At 39.5% G+C, this 18,970-nt stretch overlaps 1 protein-coding gene across 3 annotated transcripts; it reads right to left on the bottom strand.

Annotated features, from left to right (window-relative positions):
* Positions 1 to 474: 474 nt before the first annotated feature.
* Positions 475 to 18,826, bottom strand: LOC123518853 (transformer-2 protein homolog alpha-like). 3 transcript variants are annotated; one of them, XM_045280080.1, is made up of 8 exons: positions 18,701 to 18,826; positions 17,435 to 17,526; positions 16,584 to 16,748; positions 16,049 to 16,128; positions 14,974 to 15,038; positions 13,225 to 13,400; positions 12,449 to 12,657; positions 475 to 1,064 (listed from the first exon to the last, which is right to left on the bottom strand). In XM_045280080.1, the coding sequence occupies exons 2-8, from the start codon at positions 17,515 to 17,517 to the stop codon at positions 1,057 to 1,059; spliced, it is 786 nt and encodes a 261-aa protein (XP_045136015.1). In that variant the 5' UTR covers positions 17,518 to 17,526; positions 18,701 to 18,826; the 3' UTR covers positions 475 to 1,056. The 3 variants fall into 3 exon arrangements, with proteins under 3 accessions (XP_045136015.1, XP_045135868.1, XP_045135939.1); XM_045279933.1 differs by lacking the exon at positions 475 to 1,064 and adding an exon at positions 7,460 to 7,829 and having other exon boundaries at positions 14,974 to 15,036; positions 16,047 to 16,128; XM_045280004.1 differs by lacking the exon at positions 475 to 1,064 and adding an exon at positions 11,534 to 12,188.
* Between the last annotated feature and the right edge of the window lie 144 nt (positions 18,827 to 18,970).

Raw genomic sequence — 18,970 nt, 5'->3', positions numbered from 1 at the left:
CTTTAAAAATCACAATTGATCTCCCAAAAATGCGTTAGATATTAAAGATATATTAATTCTTTAGATATATTTGTGTTATATCTCTCTATTTTAAAATTTTATAATATTCAATTTCCTTGATTTGAATAAGGTATCAATAATGTACCACTAAAAACACATAGATTTATTCTAGATACATAATCTGGTTTGTTTAGATGCTTATTAACCCTCTAATTTGTATTTCTTTGGCGATACAATAAGAAGCTTAAGTCAAAAGGCGTGTCATTCGAAGGAAGAGATAGACGCAGAGAACCTTCCCTGTGATTGGTGGAGGCCATTGTTGTCATCCGGAGTGCCTCTCTCATTGGCCACCCTGCAATGACGTCACCCTGACCTTTCCGACTTAATTTTCTCCTTACATCTCATGACCTTTTAACAACCTTAATAACTTTTTCCTCGCACTCCCAAAGGCCTCTGCTCTCTCCTCTTTCCCTCTTTACTAATCACATTCCTGCTTGTATCGTGTTTTGATCGCTTTCTCTTATTTCATCATATATAAACTGATACTCCTAATACTACTTATATGCTGAGTAGTAGTAGACATTTGTCCCTATCTTTTGGCTAATTCCTTTAATTTTTTTTTTTTTTAGAGAACCTGCAGTTTCAGTGGGACTTAATTTTTTTTATGCTTTGTTTCTCTTGGCAGGTCTCTCTCTTGCGTAAGAAAAGTTATTGTATTATAAAAAATAATAATAAAAGCACTAACAACCCTTTAATCAGTTCAACATTCCTAACTTATCTTTTGACAGCACTGAAATCACACACACACACACACACACTTCCCACCCCTTATCGTCACCCCCACACTGATAACATTAGATACAGAGACACGTGGTTGCACATGCTATATTCATTAACTTGTAGCGTCTTTCAAATAAACACATATATTACAGAGATCCATATTCATTTTTAAACTGAGACATTGTATAATTCCATCTGTCGTAGGCCCGTACTCTCAAACGCTTTGCTCTCGTCATCACTGCTTTCCAAGGGCTCCAGGTGAAGATACTCGTGCTTTCATGGTTCTGGTGATAGATTGGCAAGGTAATAGACTAATAGTAGTAGCTAGTGCTGGTAGTAATATTATTATTATTATTATTAGTAGTAGTAGTAGTAGTAGCAGCACCAACAATAATAATAGTAGTAGTGTTGGTGGTGGTGATAAATCTCTCTCTCTCTCTCACACACACACACACCGCGTAGTGTAGTGGTTAGCAAGCTGGGATCGCAACCGAGAGGGTCCGGGTTCGAGTCACGGGAAGCGGCGAGGCAAATGGGCAAACCTCTTAATGTGTAGGGTGTGTTCACCAAGCAGCAAATAGATACGGGATGTAACTCGTGGGATTGTGGCCTCGCTTTCCAGGTGTGTGGAGTGTGTTGTGGCTTCAGTCCTACCCGAAGATCGGTCTATGAGTTCTGAGCTCGCTCCGTAATGGGGAAGGCTGGATGGGTGACCAGCAGCCGACCGAAGTGAATTACACACACACACACTTGAAAAACTCTAAAATCAATACACTTGACACGCCACATTTACCAAACCTTCACCACACCTGCACACATTTTGGAAAGGCCTGAAGACACTCCATGTATTAATTATGATGCTGCTGATTGTTGCATGTTGCAGAATTGAAGGGGGCACTAAACTAAATATTTTCCTGTCCTGACGCCTGGTAAACATTACATAACCACTCGTTCTTTGAAGTGTGTTGTATTTAGAAGTGAATGACTAGTGTTCCAGGCCTTGCACGATGTCGTCAGTTGAAGAAAAGTAATCATGTTATTAGGCCGATTCGTTGTCTTTTTTTTCCGCTGTAAGGAAAGGTTTGCTTGATGGTTGTTACATTAAGAAGCAAGCGTAGACCAACAAGTAGCCTGATTAAGGCGTTCCTGATCAAAATGTCATATTCTAGTTAATGCGCGCGTTAAGTGAGGAACTAACAGGATTCACATTACTTAATACATAATTATAGCATTACTATTAGTGCGAATATAAGTATAGGACTGTCTATGCAGTAGTATCAATACCAATTTTTAACCTGATGGCAAACTTTCTTTTCAAGTAATATGCTAGTTAGTGAGGCGACTGTGGTTACGCTGACAGACAGCGGCGCCACGTACTGTACATGTGGTGCTACTGCTACCCAGCCCCTCCCACTCCCAGTACTCCTCAGTCTCTCGTGATATCGAGAGGTGAGCGAGTGAGCAGCTACTACCGCATTTAAAAACCTCCAGTTGATCTAACACGGGATTTTAGCGTTTTATGATTCTAGTGACATATTAACTCAAGCGGCTCTGATTAAAGTGACTGTACGGGATTTCACGAGTGTTGAAAGGTTCTGGTGACAATAACAAGACTGCGTTGGTGTCTCCACGTCTCCAATTCATCTTATTACTGGACTTAGCCACGGAACTGAACCACAGAAGCAGGACTACGTTATCAAAGTGAGTGTCTATTTAAGGCGAGCCACAGCCAAGGGATAACTCAGGATAAATCATCAAATGCCTTACGTGCCATTTTTAAATGATGTTTTTGAGGTGAGGGTGGGGGGAGGTCTGCCGGACAAGATCCCTCATTTATTAGTCATTTCCTCCCTTAGCTCTCAATATCATAGCCTTGTCTTGCCACAGCATGCAGCCGCGTTCTTAAGCTTTCTCATCAGCCATTGAGACAGCCGCCAGGGCCAGGTTTAAGTGAGATATAATGGGAGAGGGGGGGGGTTCGATCCCTCCACGGCCCCGCCGCCATCTTGCCCAGAATCCAAGATGATATTTCTTTATTCGTAGAAAATTCATTTGAACAGTTGGACTGAATAGTAAGATTTGATGCTTTCTACAAGTATTTCGGTGTGTTTGAAGCGTTTTCCGTGCGCGTGTGAGGCGCAGAATGTCGCTGTTGGCGTTGTTTTGGGTGTTAAATAAGGGCGTTTTTGGCGCCAAATTTTCAGGAGGATCCAAGGAAAATTTTTGTTTGAGCCAGCATCAAGTTATTATTGTTTTCAAAAAATAGTTTGCGTGTCTAAAAGTGTTTCACCTTCCTGGTTAGCGTCATTAGTGGTGAGTGGAATCGTTTTCTAACGGTGTTAGTGTTCCAATAATAGTTTTGTTAGTACCCCTGCAAATTATTTATATCTGGCTCTAACTCTCTCAAAAGTGTTGGAAAAGACTGTTCATATCTTTTAGAGCGTGTTTCGTTCCTTTGAAGTGAGAATGGGCGGACATTTAATTTTATTAATGAGGGATCAAGGTTCCAACAATTTATTTATAGTTCTTTTGAAAAATCTTTACTATTACTGGAGTTTTGAATCTCGTTATATTTTAGGAATTATTTAAAATTTGTGCCAAGTCAGAATTTGTAAAGCATTTGGGTCTGGCTGTGTTTTTTCGAGAGGTCATTTTCAAAATTATTTCCGTAACGTATATAAGACCGCCAGGCCGGCCAGGGCTCTGACGTCATCAGACCACCGGGCCAGGCTGTGACGTCATCAACCCACCGGGCGGCGGGGCGGGCCGTAACGCCACTACGGCGGAAGCCTCCCAGTTCCCCTCCTAGCTCTCTTCGTCCATGTCTAACGTGATTTACTGTTATATCGAGTGTGTGTGTGTGTGTGTGTGTGTGTGTTTCTGACCTTCGTTGTATGTAAATGGTGATGATAGTGATGTGTGTGTGTGTGTGTATTTCACTGTTTAATCTGCTGCAGTCTCTGACGAGACAGCCAGACGTTACCCTACGGAACGAGCTCAGAGCTCATTATTTCCGATCTTCGGATAGGCCTGAGACCAGGCACACACCACACACCGGGACAAGAAGGTCATAACTCCTCGATTTACATCCCGTACCTACTCACTGCTACCTGAACAGGGGCTACACGTGAAAGGAGACACATCCAAATATCTCCACCCGGCCGGGGAATCGAACCCCGGTCCTCTGGCTTGTGAAGCCAGCGCTCTAACCACTGAGCTACCGTGTGTGTGTGTGTTTCTCTGACCTTCGTTGTATAAATGGTGATACTATTTGGTGATTTTCTACAGCTTCAGAAACTCATGCTGGGGGTTAAAATAGTGAAGACTGGCCATTAATCTTTTTTCTTTTCTTTTACCGTCATAGACCCTTCCTAATGTAAATAAAATGGTTTAATCGTACCCAAAAACCATGGTAAAATTGCGTCTCAGTACTGAAGGGGTTAATATTGTATTGGGAAGGGCGGGAAAAATGGTAGCCACACCAATGTTCCTGCATGGCTCGTTTGTGGCTTACTGCTCTAAAATGCTCTGTTCTCTCTAATCTAAGCCAGTTTCTAAGGCCACAGAGATGACTAGCCATGTTCTCAAGTGTTTCTCCTGTTAAGAATGTAGAAATGGTGTTAACCTGTTACTAGAACCATAAAAACCTCTTTGAAAACCTGTCATTTATTGTTTCTTTTGTTAATAAAGCAGAAATGGTGTTAATCTGTCACTAGAATCATAAAAACCTCTTTGAAAACCTGTCACTTATTGTTTCTCTTGTTAATAAAGCAGAAATGGTGTTAATCTGTCACTAGAACCATAAAAACCTCTTTGAAAACCTGTCACTTATTGTTTCTCTTGTTAATAAAGCAGAAATGGTGTTAATCTGTTACTAGAACCATAAAAACCTCTTTGAAAACCTGTCACTTATGTTTTTATGCGATAAGAATGTAGAAATGGTGTTAATCTGTCAAAAACCTCATAAAAGACGTCAATTACTGCTTTTAGCATTGATAGTGTAGAAATCAACCCCACCCAACCCCCAACATTTTTCAACACATTACATCACTAACTGCAATTTGGAACCTTCCTTGAACCTTCCTGAATTCTCACTAACCACTGTCTAGAACCTTCCTTGAACTTTTGAACTCTAACTAACCAGTCTAGAACCTTCCTTGAACTTTTGAAATCTCACCAACCAGTCTAGAACCTTCCTTGAACTTTTGAAACCTCACTAACCAGTCTAGAACCTTCCTGAGCTCTAACCAGCCACTGTTTCACCCTTCCACTCCTTAACACTGATTCAGAACCAAATTAAACTCTTTCAAACCAAACTAACTAATGATTGTCTTGTCTTGGAGAGACTTTAACAGACAGCTATATATGAGAAAGTGAGCAACCAAACCCCTTAACCCCTTCAGTAGCATGATGTGTTTCCCTATTCATTCTGGTGACTTTCTACAGCTTCAGAAACTCATGTGGGGGGTTAGAATAGTGAAGACTGTGACCATTAATCTTCTGCTCTCCATAGACCCTTCCTAATGTCAATAAAATGGTCTAATGGGACACAAATCTCAAGGTAAAAATGTGTCCCAGTACTGAAGGGGTTAAAATAGTGAAGACTGTGACCATTAATCTTCTGCCCTCCATAGACCCTTCCTAATGTCAATAAAATGGTCTAATGGTACACAAATCTCAAGGTAAAAATGTGTCCCAGTACTGAAGGGGTTAAAATAGTGAAGACTGTGGCCATTAATCTTCTGCCTCCATAGACCCTTCCTAATGTCAATAAAATGGTCTAATGGTACACAAATCTCAAGGTAAAATGTGTCCCAGTACTGAAGGGGTTAAAATAGTGAAGACTGTGGCCATTAATCTTCTGCCCTCCATAGACCCTTCCTAATGTCAATAAAATGGTCTAATGGTCCCACACAAATCTCAAGGTAAAAATGTGTCCCAGTACTGAAGGGGTTAAAATAGTGAAGACTGTGGCCATTAATCTTCTGCCCTCCATAGACCCTTCCTAATGTCAATAAAATGGTCTAATGGTACACAAATCTCAAGGTAAAAATGTGTCCCAGTACTGAAGGGGTTAAAATAGTGAAGACTGTGGCCATTAATCTTCTGCCCTCCATAGACCCTTCCTAATGTCAATAAAATGGTCTAATGGTACACAAATCTCAAGGTAAAAATGTGTCCCAGTACTGAAGGGGTTAAAATAGTGAAGACTGTGGCCATTAATCTTCTGCCCTCCATAGACCCTTCCTAATGTCAATAAAATGGTCTAATGGTACACAAATCTCAAGGTAAAAATGTGTCCCAGTACTGAAGGGGTTAAAATAGTGAAGACTGTGGCCATTAATCTTCTGCCCTCCATACACCCTTCCTAATGTCAATAAAATGGTCTAATGGTACACAAATCTCAAGGTAAAAATGTGTCCCAGTACTGAAGGGGTTAAAATAGTGAAGACTGTGGCCATTAATCTTCTGCCCTCCATAGACCCTTCCTAATGTCAATAAAATGGTCTAATGGTACACAAATCTCAAGGTAAAAATGTGTCCCAGTACTGAAGGGGTTAAAATAGTGAAGACTGTGGCCATTAATCTTCTGCCCTCCATAGACCCTTCCTAATGTCAATAAAATGGTCTAATGGTACACAAATCTCAAGGTAAAATGTGTCCCAGTACTGAAGGGGTTAAAATAGTGAAGACTGTGGCCATTAATCTTCTGCCCTCCATAGACCCTTCCTAATGTCAATAAAATGGTCTAATGGTACACAAATCTCAAGGTAAAAATGTGTCCCAGTACTGAAGGGGTTAAAATAGTGAAGACTGTGGCCATTAATCTTCTGCCTGCCATAGACCCTTCCTAATGTCAATAAAATGGTCTAATGGTACACAAATCTCAAGGTAAAAATGTGTCCCAGTACTGAAGGGGTTAAAATAGTGAAGACTGTGGCCATTAATCTTCTGCCCTCCATAGACCCTTCCTAATGTCAATAAAATGGTCTAATGGTACACAAATCTCAAGGTAAAAATGTGTCCCAGTACTGAAGGGGTTAAAATAGTGAAGACTGTGGCCATTAATCTTCTGCCCGCCATAGACCCTTCCTAATGTCAATAAAATGGTCTAATGGGGCACAAATCTCAAGGTAAAAATATGTCCCAGTACTGAAGGGGTTAAGTTACTGCTGTACCCTAGTTTCCATTTTTTTTTTTTTTTTTGGCTTGATTTGATTTTCTGTGTTTATTCCTCTCTCTCTCTCTCTCTCTCTCTCTCTCTTGCCTATCTTTCTTCCTTCTCTATTTTCTTTTTCCTCTTCTTTCACTCCCTGCTTCTAATTTCTCTGTTATCATCATGTTCTTTATTCCTATCTTTCTCTTCCATTTTCTTTCTTCCCTCTTCATTTGCTTCTATCATTTCTTCCTCCCCAAGTCTCCATTTCTTCTTATTTTCTCTCTTATTCTTTATTTTATCTCTCTCTTCTCTTCATTTATCTTTTTCTCTCCTCTCCCTGTTTCTTCAATTTTAGGTGCTTTTGTCTTCTTATAATTGTTCTCTCCCTCTCTTCCTCCTTTCTCTTCTTCTCCAATTCCTTTTTTATGTCCTGTTCTCCCTCTTCTTATTCCATCTTCCCCTCTCGCTATTATTCTCTCTCTCTCTCTCTCTCTATCTCTGTTCTTCCCATTTCTTCAATTGTTGATTATTATTATTCTTTCCCTTTCTTCTCTCTCTTCTTTCTTTTATCTCCCGTTCTCCCTCTTCTGTCTTCCTCTTCTCTCCCTCTGTTCTCTTCTTCATCTTTTCTCTCCTTCTCTTCAATTGTCGATGCATTTTACGTCTTCTATCATTATTATTCTTTCCCTCTCTTCTCTATCTCTCGTTCTGCCCTCTTCTTCTTCCATCTTCCCCTCTGGCTATCTTTCTCTCCCTCTTCTCTTCTTCACTCTTCTCTCGTTTTCTCTCTCCCTTTTTTCTCCCTCTCAACCGCCTGTCTGTTCATTTTTCTCTCTTCGTCTCGGCTTAAGTTCGCGTTCCGACTTTGATCTCAACTCGTTCTTCAACCCTTGGGATGATAAAGAAAGTAAAATATTAAAAGTCTATTTATTGATACGCCACACACCACACACCAGCTGGAGCCTTCCCTTGACCCTCTGCAGGCTACCATCGGCTACCACTGGCTACCCTTGGCTACCCCTGGCCCTAGTTCACTCACCCAGGGCCACACACACTGCTATATTCTAAAATGCCTTGTTCTATCACCATGACAATTTTTCCAAGGCCACAGAGATGACTAGCTGGGTTTTCAAGACATGTTTCTCTTTTAACAAACTAGAAATCTTGCCAATCTGTCACCAGAACCATAAGATTATTTATTACCCTTAACTGTATTCATTCTGGTGACTATTTGGTGATTTTATACAACTTCAGAAACTTATGTGAGGGGTTAGAATAGTGAAGACTGTGGCCATTAATCTTCTGACCTCCATAGACCCTTCCTAATATCAATAAAATGGTCTAATGGTACACAATTCTCACTGTTAAAATGTATCCCAGTACTGAAGGGGTTAAAGTAGTGAAGACTGTGGCCATTAATCTTCTGACCTCCACAGACCCTTCCTAATGTCAATAAAATGGTCTAATCGTACACAAATCTCTCCATAAAAATGTGTCCCAGTACTGAAGGGGTTAAAGTAGTGAAGACTGTGGCCATTAATCTTCTGACCTCCACAGACCCTTCCTAATGTCAATAAAATGGTCTAATGGTACACAAATCTCACTGTAAAAATGTGTTCCAGTACTGAAGGGGTTAAAGTAGTGAAGACTGTGGCCATTAATCTTCTGACCTCCATAGACCTTTCCTAATGTCAATAAAATGGTCTAATGGTACACAAATCTCACTGTAAAAATGTGTCCCAGTACTGAAGGGGTTAAAGTAGTGAAGACTGTGGCCATTAATCTTCTGACCTCCACAGACCCTTCCTAATGTCAATAAAATGGTCTAATAGTACACAAATCTCAAGGTAAAAATTGTGTCCCAGTACTGAAGGGGTTTAAAAACATGGTGATCTTCAACTAGAGCCTTTGGAAAGCAGTGATGGTGAGAGACCAAAGCGTTTCAGAATACAGGCGATACAGTACTGGTTTATAAAAGTCTTGTCTACCACACACTAACAGCAATGGGGGTCTAATGTGTTCTGGTCTCATATTTAGAGTCAATTGTGGGTTTAGAAGATTTGTAGTGTTTTGTGCATCATTTTATCCCTTTTCACAGCAACACAAAACAGTCAGGAGTGTTTATCAAGTGTTGTCTGGCACACACTTACAGCGATGGTCCTCTAATGTTTGTTTTACGTGGATTTAAAAGATTTGTAGTGGTTTGTGCATCATTTTATCCTTTTTCACAGCAACACAAAACAGTCAGGAGTGTTTATCAAGTGTTGTCTGGCACACATTAACAGCGATGGTCCTCTAATGTTTGTTTTACGTGGGTTTAAAAGGTTGTAGTGTTTTTATCCCTTTTCACAGCAACACAAAACAATTATTAGCACCAGAACCAATGTGTGAAGTCTTTTTAAGGACCTACATGAAAGTTAGCATTGAAAAAGGTTACATTTCACATTTTTTTGTGTGTTTAAAGACTGGGTGTGGCTGTGTGACTAGTAAAGGTGTCTTAGTGTGATTGGTAATGAGGGAAAGGTGTACCAAGTGGTAGTGAAAGAGCTAAGGGTTTTGCAGTGTGTGTTTGGCTGTTTCAGTGTGATGTGTTGTGGGTTTGTGTGTTGCAGAGGTGCTGTAAAGGGTTTCAAATACTTGATGTTTCTTGGTTGAGCTGGTGTGGTGTTTATGATGTGGGTTTCTTTAAAGATTGTAGTGTTTTGTGTGGTGTTTCAAGGGATTTAAGTCATGTGGTTGGCTGTTTCAGTGTGGTGTTGTGGTGTTGTTGTCTCCAGAGGTGCTATAAAAGAGTTTAAGAAAAAAAAATAAATAAATAAATAAATAAAATGTTACCACAGCCTACCAATATGAAACCCACCATTAGCAGTGAAGGAGTTACGACACACGTCAAATCCAACACCAATGGCTGACACAGAAACACTATTAGAATCCAAGGAGAGACCAGAACACTTTAAGAACAGCCCCAGTTACTGTCCAAAGACCTCTCTAAACACACGCACACGCACACACGCACACACACACACACACACACACACACACACAGAAGGGGACTCATTGTAACTCAGGATAAAGGATCAGGAGGAAGTATAAAGGATTGGGGAAGGATTCAAGATTGCCAAAAGGATCAGAAGTAGGATTATGAAAGGATCGGATGGGAAAGTATAGAGAAGGATTGAAAGTTGGAAAGGGATTATAAAAAGGATTAGGAGAGGAAATATAAAGGATTGGGGAAGGATTTAAGATTGGCAAAAGGATTAGAAGTAGGATTTGAAAAGGATTATAAAAGGATTGGATGGGAAAGTATAGAGAAGGATTGAAGATTGGAAAGATAAAAAGGATCAGGAGACAAAATATAAAGGATTGGGGAAGGATTTAAGGTTGGCAAAAGGATTAGAAGTAGGATCTGAAAAGGATTATAAAAAGAATCAAGGTGGGGAAGTATTGGGGAAAGGATTCAAGGTTGGCAAAAGGATTAGGAGTAGGATTTGAAAAGGATTATAGGAGGATCAAGAAGAGAAGTATAAAGAAGAAGAAGAAGAAGAAGAAGAAGAAGAAAGAACCCTGAGCATTCACTGATGGAGAAGAGAGAGAGAGAGAGAGAGAGAGAGAGAGAGAGAGAGAGAGAGAGAGAGAGAGAGAGAGAGTTCCCAAAATAAAAATAAATAAAAATGAATAAAAAAAAAATCTGGTCTACTTTGAAAAAAAAAAATAATAATAATAATAATAATAATAACTAAATAACTCAACACTGAATATTAATGTACGTCTGTATGTATGTAGGCAAACAAAACACATCACTCTGTTATAGGCCTATGTACAAAAATTAATTAGGCATTTTAATAATACCTTAAAAAAAATGAGAGCAATAAAAATGATAAAGATGATGAAAGGGAGGAGGAGGAGGAGGAGGAGGAGGAGGAAGAATAAACAGGAAGAGATAAATGCATAAAGAGAAGAGAAAGAGAGAGAGAGAGAGAGAGAGAGAGAGAGAGAGAGAGAGAGAGAGAGAGAGAGAGAGAGAGAGAGAGAGAGAAGGAAAAGAGAAATAAAATAAACACAAATACAAGAAAAAGTAATTGAAAAGAAGAAAAATAATTAGAAAAGAAAATAAGAAAAAAAACTGCAAAAATCAAAATAAGAACCAAGAAATAAATGTTGAAAAGTAAAAAGATGGAAAGAAAATAAGGAAAAATATAAAAATGAGATGAAAAGAAAGAAATAATAAAAATATATATATAAAAAAATATGAACCAAAATTAAACAAAAAAGGAAAGAAAATAAGGAAAAAAAAATTAGAACCAAAACAAACGAAAAAAAAACGAAAATGAAAAAAATTAAGAAAAAGGAAGGAAAGAAAATAAGAAAAATAAGAAAATCTGAAGTAAGAAAATAAAGAAAAGAAAAGCAAAGAAAAACTGAAATAAAACACAAACAAAAAACAAGAATAAAAAATAAAGGAAAGAAAATAATAAGTTTAGAACAAAATAGATAAAGAAAATAAGATAATAAAAATAAGAAAAAGTAAAGAAAAACTAAAATAAAACACAAATGAAAATAAAGGAAAGAAAAAAAAAGCTGCAAACATCAAAATAGAGGATTCAAACTTGCATATTTCAAAACACAAAAACATTTCAAAATTGCATATGTCAACACTCAGGGGTAACGTTACACCTTCACAACAACAAACAACAATAATAATAATAATAATAATAGAACAATGACTCCACTTTTGACATTCATCGCACCATCATCACCATCATCATCATCATCATCATCATCATCACCACCATCATCATCATCACCACCATAGCACAAAGCAAAGATATACTGCCTTCCTATATAAAGTTTCTAATAATAATAATAATGAGAGAGAGAGAGAGAGAGAGAGAGAGAGAGAGAGAGAGAGAGAGAGAGAGAGAGAGAGAGAGATTTTTAAACACCCAAAGTATCTTAATTCTTTCTAAAAATACAAAACTCCAATAATAATAATAATAATAATAATAATAATAATAGAGATGGGAAATTTGATGACAGAAAAATTGAATAAAAAAAAACACACACACACACACACACACACACATACACACAAATGCTTAAAAATAGCTCATCTTTTTGACATTTTTCCTTCAATTTGACACTTTTTTACTTATTTTCTAATCTTTCTTCACTTACAAATGCTAACAAGAACCTCAAACTACTACTACTACTACTACTACTGCCTCCAACTAAAATCTGCGGAAACGACCTGCAAGAGAGGGAGATAAAATGTGGTATAACACTTTATGAGGCTGCTCTCTCTCTCTCTCTCTCTCTCTCTCTCTCTCTGATATAATTTTAAGACATTTTATGGTGCACACACACACACACACACACACACACACACACACAAATGCATGCACGCACACTCACTCACTCTCTCTCTCTCAACACTCTTACACACACTCACTCTCTCTCTCTCTCTCACTCTTAAACACACACACACACACACACACACACACTACTTACGCGGTGAATAGGACCGTGACCTTGACCTGTATGACCTTCTCGGTGGGCCTCTGTGGTATGGTGACCCTGACCTTTTCCGACCTCCATATCCACCACCACCACCGCCGCCACCACCACCACCACCACCACCACCGCCGCCGCCGCCGCCGCCACCGTAACGACCACCACCACCGCCACCGCCACCACCACCTCGCCTTCCGTAGTTTGAGCTGTGGTGGTGTGGTAGAATTAATGTTGTGTTATTGGTGTGTTTTTGTGGTGTTTCTGTTTGTTTTAGTGTTTTAGTGGTGTTGTGGTAGAGTTAATGTGGTGTATTGGTGTATATTGGTGTTACTGTGGTGTTGTGGTAGAGTTAATGTGGTGTATTGGTGTATATTGGTGTTGTAGTGTTACTGTGGTGGAGTTAATGTGGTGTATTGGTGTATATTGGTGTTGTGGTGTTTCTGTGGTGTTGTGGTAGAGTTAATGTGGTGTATTGGTGTATATTGGTGCTGTGGTGTTTCTGTGGTGTTGTGGTGTATTGGTGTATACTGGTGTTGTGGTGTTGTGGTGTTTCTTAAGACCATGTAAGCTAATCAGTTTATTGTCATTTCATTTTTTTCTTATTTTTATCATTTTATTTATTTATTTATTTCATTTCTCTGTGTTTTGTTTTTATGTCAAATTTTTAAACCCAGAGCAACAAAAACTTCAATGAAAAGAACAGATGGCATTAATCTCATCAATAAATAAATAAATAAATAAATAAATAAATCTCAACCACCACCACCACTCACTAAGTAGGCCGGCCCATGTATATCCCCGGTGTGGGTGTGTGTGGGCGGGCAGTGATGGAGTAGTCCACCCTAATCCGCCGGCCATCAATCTCCATCCCTGTGCACTGCTGTTTGGCCTCCGTCGCGTCCTCCATCGCCTCGTAGTAAATAAAGGCAAACCCACGCGATCGGCCAGTCTGCGGGTATGATTAGGTTAGGTTAGGTTAGGTTAAGATTAAGGGGGGAAATAGGTTAGGTTAGGAAAAGGTTAAGTTAGGTTAGGTTAGGTTAGGAAAAGGTTAAGTTAGGTTAGGTAAAGGTTAAGTTACGTTAGGGAAAGGTTAAGTTAGGTTAGGTTAGGTAAGGTTAAGGTTAGGGAAAGGTTAAGTTAGGTTAGGTTAGGTAAGGTTAAGGTTAAGAGGAAAAAATAGGTTAGGTTAGGTTAGGTTAATGTTAAACTAGGAAACAGGTTAGGTTAGGTTAGATTTGGTTAGGTGAGCTCTTTTTTGGCTATCTCTCAAACCTGGAAGGGGACTGGGAACTAAGTGGGCCTTTTTATTTTTGTTTTATGTTCCCTTGGCCAGCTTTCTCCTCTTACATGAAAGAATACAAACTTCACATCACCTGTATCAAGAAAGATAATAATTTTAAACCCTCTTCTTTAGTATAGCACCTCTGGAGACAACACCAACACAACACAACACACTGAAACAGCCAACCATGCTACTGAAAGCCCTTAAAATATATACAAACATCACACCAGCTGTATCAAGAAACATAATTTTAAACCCTCTTCTTTAGTATAGCACCTCTGGAGACAACAACACCACAACACCACACTGAAACAGCCAACCACATGACTTAAATCCCTTGAAATGCCACACAAAACACTACAATCTTTAAAGAAACCCACATCATAAACACCACACCAGCTCAACCAAGAAACATCAAGCATTTGAAACCCTTTACAGCACCTCTGCAACACACAAACCCACAACACATCACACTGAAACAGCCAAACACACACTGCAAAACCCTTAACTCTTTCACTGCCACTTGGTACACCTTTCCCTCATTACCAATCACACTGAGACACCTTTACTAGTCACACAGCCACACCCAGCCTTTAAACACAAAAAAAATGTGAAATGTAACCTTTTTCAATGCTAACTTTCATGTAGGTCCTTAAAGACTTCACACATTGGTTCTGGTGCTAATAATTGTTTTGTGTTGCTGTGAAAAGGGATAAAAACACTACAACCTTTTAAACCCACGTAAAACAAACATTACAGGACCATTGCTGTTAGTGTGCCAGACAACACTTGATAAACACTCCTGACTGTCTTGTGTTGCTGTGAAAAAGGATAAAATGATGCACAAACCACTACAAATCTTTTAAATCCACGTAAAACAAACATTACAGGACCATCGCTGTTAGTGTGTGCCAGACAACACTTGATAAACACTCCTGACTGTCTTGTGTTGCTGTGAAAAAGGATAAAATGATGCACAAACCACTACAAATCTTTTAAATCCACGTAAAACAAACATTACAGGACCATCGCTGTTAGTGTGTGCCAGACAACACTTGATAAACACTCCTGACTGTTTTGTGTTGCTGTGAAAAGGGTTAAAATGATGCACAAAGATATGATAGATTTAAAACAAGACTATTTTAAGATACAATTTAAAAGAAGATAAGACTGAAAAGATAAGTCAAATTGAAAAGATAGACAAGTTTCAAAGGTAAGATGATTATTTTTGGCTCACCTTGGCATCCAGCACCACCTGTACCTTGTTGATGGGGCCATACTTGCTAAACAGATGGTGCAGCTGGTGGAGGAATGACAAAGAGATGAGAACACAGTAATTTTCTCTCTCTCTCACTCTCACACAAACACACACACTAAGGAATATTGGATTAGCATTTCACTACATGGACAAAGAAATGATGAAGAAATTGATAAGTACTAAAATAAAACCTAGATTGGAATATGCAGGAGTAGTGTGGACCCCCCTTAAAAAGAAACACATAAGGAAATTGGAGAGACTACAAAAAATGGCTACAAGAATGGTTCCAGAATTTAAAGGGATGACATATGAGGAGAGACTAAAGGCTATGGATCTACCAACCCTGGAACAGAGGAGAGAGAGAGAGGGGATCTGATACAAGTTTATAAATTGATTAACGGAATGGATCAAGTGGATAATGAAAAACAAATCCTGAGAGAAGAATATGACATTAGAAGCACAAGATTGCATAGTAAGAAATTGAGGAAGGGAAGATGTCTGAGAGATGTTAAAAAATATAGTTTCCCGCAAAGATGTGTTGAGACGTGGAACAGTTTGAGTGAGGAAGTGGTGTCACCAACGAGTGTGCAGAGCTTTAAAGAAAAATTGGATAAGCGTAGATATGGAGACGGGGCCACACCAGCGTAAAGCCCAGGCCCTGCAAAACTACAACTAGGTAAACACACACACACACACACACACACACACACACACACACACACACACACACACACACGGCCCGGTAGCTCAGTGGTTAGAGCGCTGGCTTCACAAGCCAAAGGACCAGGGTTCGATTCCCCGGCCAGGTGGAGATATTTGGGTGTGTGTCCTTTCACGTAGCCCTGTTCACCTAGCAGTGAGTAGGTACGGGATGTAAATCGAGGAGTTGTGACCTTGTTGTCCCAGTGTGTGGTGTGTACCTGGTCTAAGACCTATCCTAAGATCGGAAATAATGAGCTCTGAGCTCGTTCCGTAGGATAACGTCTGGCTGTCTCGTCAGAGACTGCAGCAGATCAAACAGTGACACAGTGAAACACACACACACACACACACTCTCTCTCCGTGGTGTACAGACTCAGGCCAAACACACCCAAACAGCTGCTGGGGTTTGGGTCGTCACGGCTTCCAACGTGTCTGAAATGAGAGCGATTGGGGTGTTATGGGGCGTTTGCTCTCTCTCTCTCTCTCTCTCTCTCTCTCTCTCTCTCTCTCTCTCTGTGTTTTCTTTCGTTATTTTTTTTTTCGTCTATATAAAGATTTTTGATAGTATGTTTTGTTTTTTTTCTTTTTTTTTTGCAAGTTTTATATTAATTTCAGGATTCTCTCTCTCTCTCTCTCTCTCTCTCATGCAGATATACCAAGAGAAATTACACATACACAAAAAAAGGAAAAAAAAAAAAATATTCATCATACACACACACACACACACACACACACACACACACACACACACACACACACACACACACACACACACACCTTCCCTTTAATACACTAACACAAGTACCTTTCTCTCCCTCCCCTTCTACCCTTCCCCAGATGCACCCCACACCCTATACACACCCCCACACACACCCTCATACACCCACCTACTGCTGCGGTGTCCCCTGGAGTAGGAGGGCGACCGAGAGTACCTCCTTCGAGAGTTTGTGGAGGTCTTGTACTTTGAGCGTTCCTCTCGGTAGCATCGAGGAGACTCAGAGCGCCGGGAAGTGGTTTTGTAGCCTTCCTCTCGCCTCTCTGCTGACCTGGACCTAGTAGTAGTAGTAGTAGTAGTAGTAGTAAAAAATATACACAAACACTCAAGTCAACCTAACCTAACCTCGTGGTCCTTAATTCTTTATTGCCACAAACCGTTAATCTTGTGCCCTCCATAGACCCTTCCTAATGTCAATAAAATGGTCTAATGGTACACAAATCTCAAGGTAAAAATGTGTCCCAGTACTGAAGCGGTTTAAATAGTGAAGACTGTGGCCATTAATCTTGTGCCCTCCATAGACCCTTCCTAACGTCAATAAAATGGTCTAATGGTACACAAATCTCAAGGTAAAAATGTGTCCCAGTACTGAAGGGGTTTAAATAGTGAAGACTGTGGCCATTAATCTTGTGACCTCCATAGACCCTTCCTAACGTCAATAAAATGGTCTAATGGTACACAAATCTCAAGGTAAAAATGTGTCCCAGTACTGAAAGGGTTAAAATAGTGAAGACTGTGGCCATTAATCTTGTGCCCTCCATAGACCCTTCCTAATGTCAATAAAATGGTCTAATGGTACACAGATCTCAAGGTAAAAATGTGCCCCAGTACTGAAAAAGGTTAACGACCACTAAATTAACCTAATTTAACCTAACCTAACCTAACCTTATCTTATCTTATCTTATCTTATACCTTACCTTACCTTTACCTAACCTTACCTGACCTAACCTAACCTGCCCTTACCTGGAGCGGGAGAAGGAAGGATCACGTGACCTCTCATGCACAGGGGAGGCGCCATTAACACTGTGATGTGGTGACTCACTCATGGTGCCTTTCTGTGGTTGTGGGAGGGAGAAGAAGAGAGAGAGAGGGAGTGTGTTAGTTGCTGTGGCGGAGGAGGGGATAGATTAGTAAATTTGGCTTATTTCTTCCTTTTTAGTTTTATTTTCAACTCCTTCCCTTTGTATAAATTAGTGTTAGAGTTGTAACTTTACCCTGAAAGACTTTTGTGTGTGTTTATTGCCTATTAACCCGAAAAAAAAGGGAAGAAGTAAGGCTGGGGTAAATGTGAGGTGCTGTGACAAGAGAGGATGATTTAGTAAAAATAAAATTGGCTATATCTTTTTACTTATTTACTTTTATTTTCAACTCCTTTCTTTGTTAAAATTAGTATTAGCATTGTAACTTTACCCAGAAGGACTTTTGTGTGTTTTTATTGCCTATCAACCAGAAAAAAAGGAAAAAGTAAGATTGGGGTTGGGCGGAGGGTATGCTAGATGATGTGGCGAGGGAGATAACATGGAAGATTAGTAACTTTGGCTTATTTCTCCCTTATTAGTTTTATTTTCAACTCCTTCCCTTTATATAAATTAGTATTAGGGTTATAACTTCACCCAGAAGGACTTTTGTGTGTTTATTGCCTATTAACCAGATAAAGTTAAGAAATAAGACAGAGGTGGGCGGAAGTGGTGTCTTATCCTCAGAAGATTACCTGATAAAAGTTGCCTATTTATCTCTTTTCGATCTTATTTACGAGTGTTTCCCTATGTGTAAATGAGTATTAGTGTTATAAAGTTAGCCAGAAGATATTTCGTGTGCAATTATTACCTATTAACCAGAAAAAAAGGAAAAAATAAAGAGATGTTCTGAAGATAAGTCGAAAGAACGAAGGAAATCAGCGAAGGATGCTTACATAAAATCGCTTCTTTCTCAGTTTTCAAGACTCAATTCAGTGTTTTCCCTATGAACAAATAAGCAAAATGGCCATAAGATTACCCAGAAAGAGTCACATGTAAGATTATCCCCTATTAACCTCAAAAACTGCAAAAAATGTAAGTTTGGAGAACATAAACAGAACCACAGCTCCGAACACATCACAGGAACTTAACGTATTCTCAGTTATCTCCCGTATTTCTCCATTTTTAGACCTATTTTGGAGGTCACTGGTGAGGGGAATGAAGCACAAGGGTCATGTCAGTACTCAGGGTCAACAAGGGTCATCATACTTGCCTATAAAGAGGAGAAAACTGGAAAAATAACACTGATTCTGAAATATACTGGTGGTAAATGCGAGGTCTTCAAGATTCTCTACTGCGCAAGACTTCACGTGGATTTTTTGGCGGGAAAATGAATGAGAGAGAGAGAGAGAGAGAGAGAGAGATGGGATGATGCTTTCTCTCTCTCTCTCTCTCTCTCTCTCTCTCTCTCTCTCTCTCTGCTACATTTATCTTCTTCATACTCTAAATGCTTTGTTTGAAAATGACTCTCTCTCTCTCTCTC

The sequence above is a fragment of the Portunus trituberculatus genome, chromosome 1 (assembly GCF_017591435.1).
Source record: "Portunus trituberculatus isolate SZX2019 chromosome 1, ASM1759143v1, whole genome shotgun sequence".
Taxonomy (NCBI): Eukaryota; Metazoa; Arthropoda; class Malacostraca; order Decapoda; family Portunidae; genus Portunus; species Portunus trituberculatus.
Note: the sequence above shows the minus strand (reverse complement) of the source record. Positions and strands in the feature narration are given on the sequence as shown.

Bases quoted from the DNA above. Each gene is read 5' to 3' on its own strand.
- LOC123518853 (XM_045279933.1), bottom strand. From the start codon at position 17,517: ATGAGTGAGTCACCACATCACAGTGTTAATGGCGCCTCCCCTGTGCAT. The intron at 16,129-16,583 runs GTGGGTGTATGA...CTCTCATTTCAG, and splicing joins AGGGGACACCGCAGCAGTAG to ACACGTTGGAAGCCGTGACG. The intron at 7,830-12,448 runs GTAAGTAGTGTG...TATCATCCCAAG, and splicing joins GTCACGGTCCTATTCACCGC to GGTTGAAGAACGAGTTGAGA.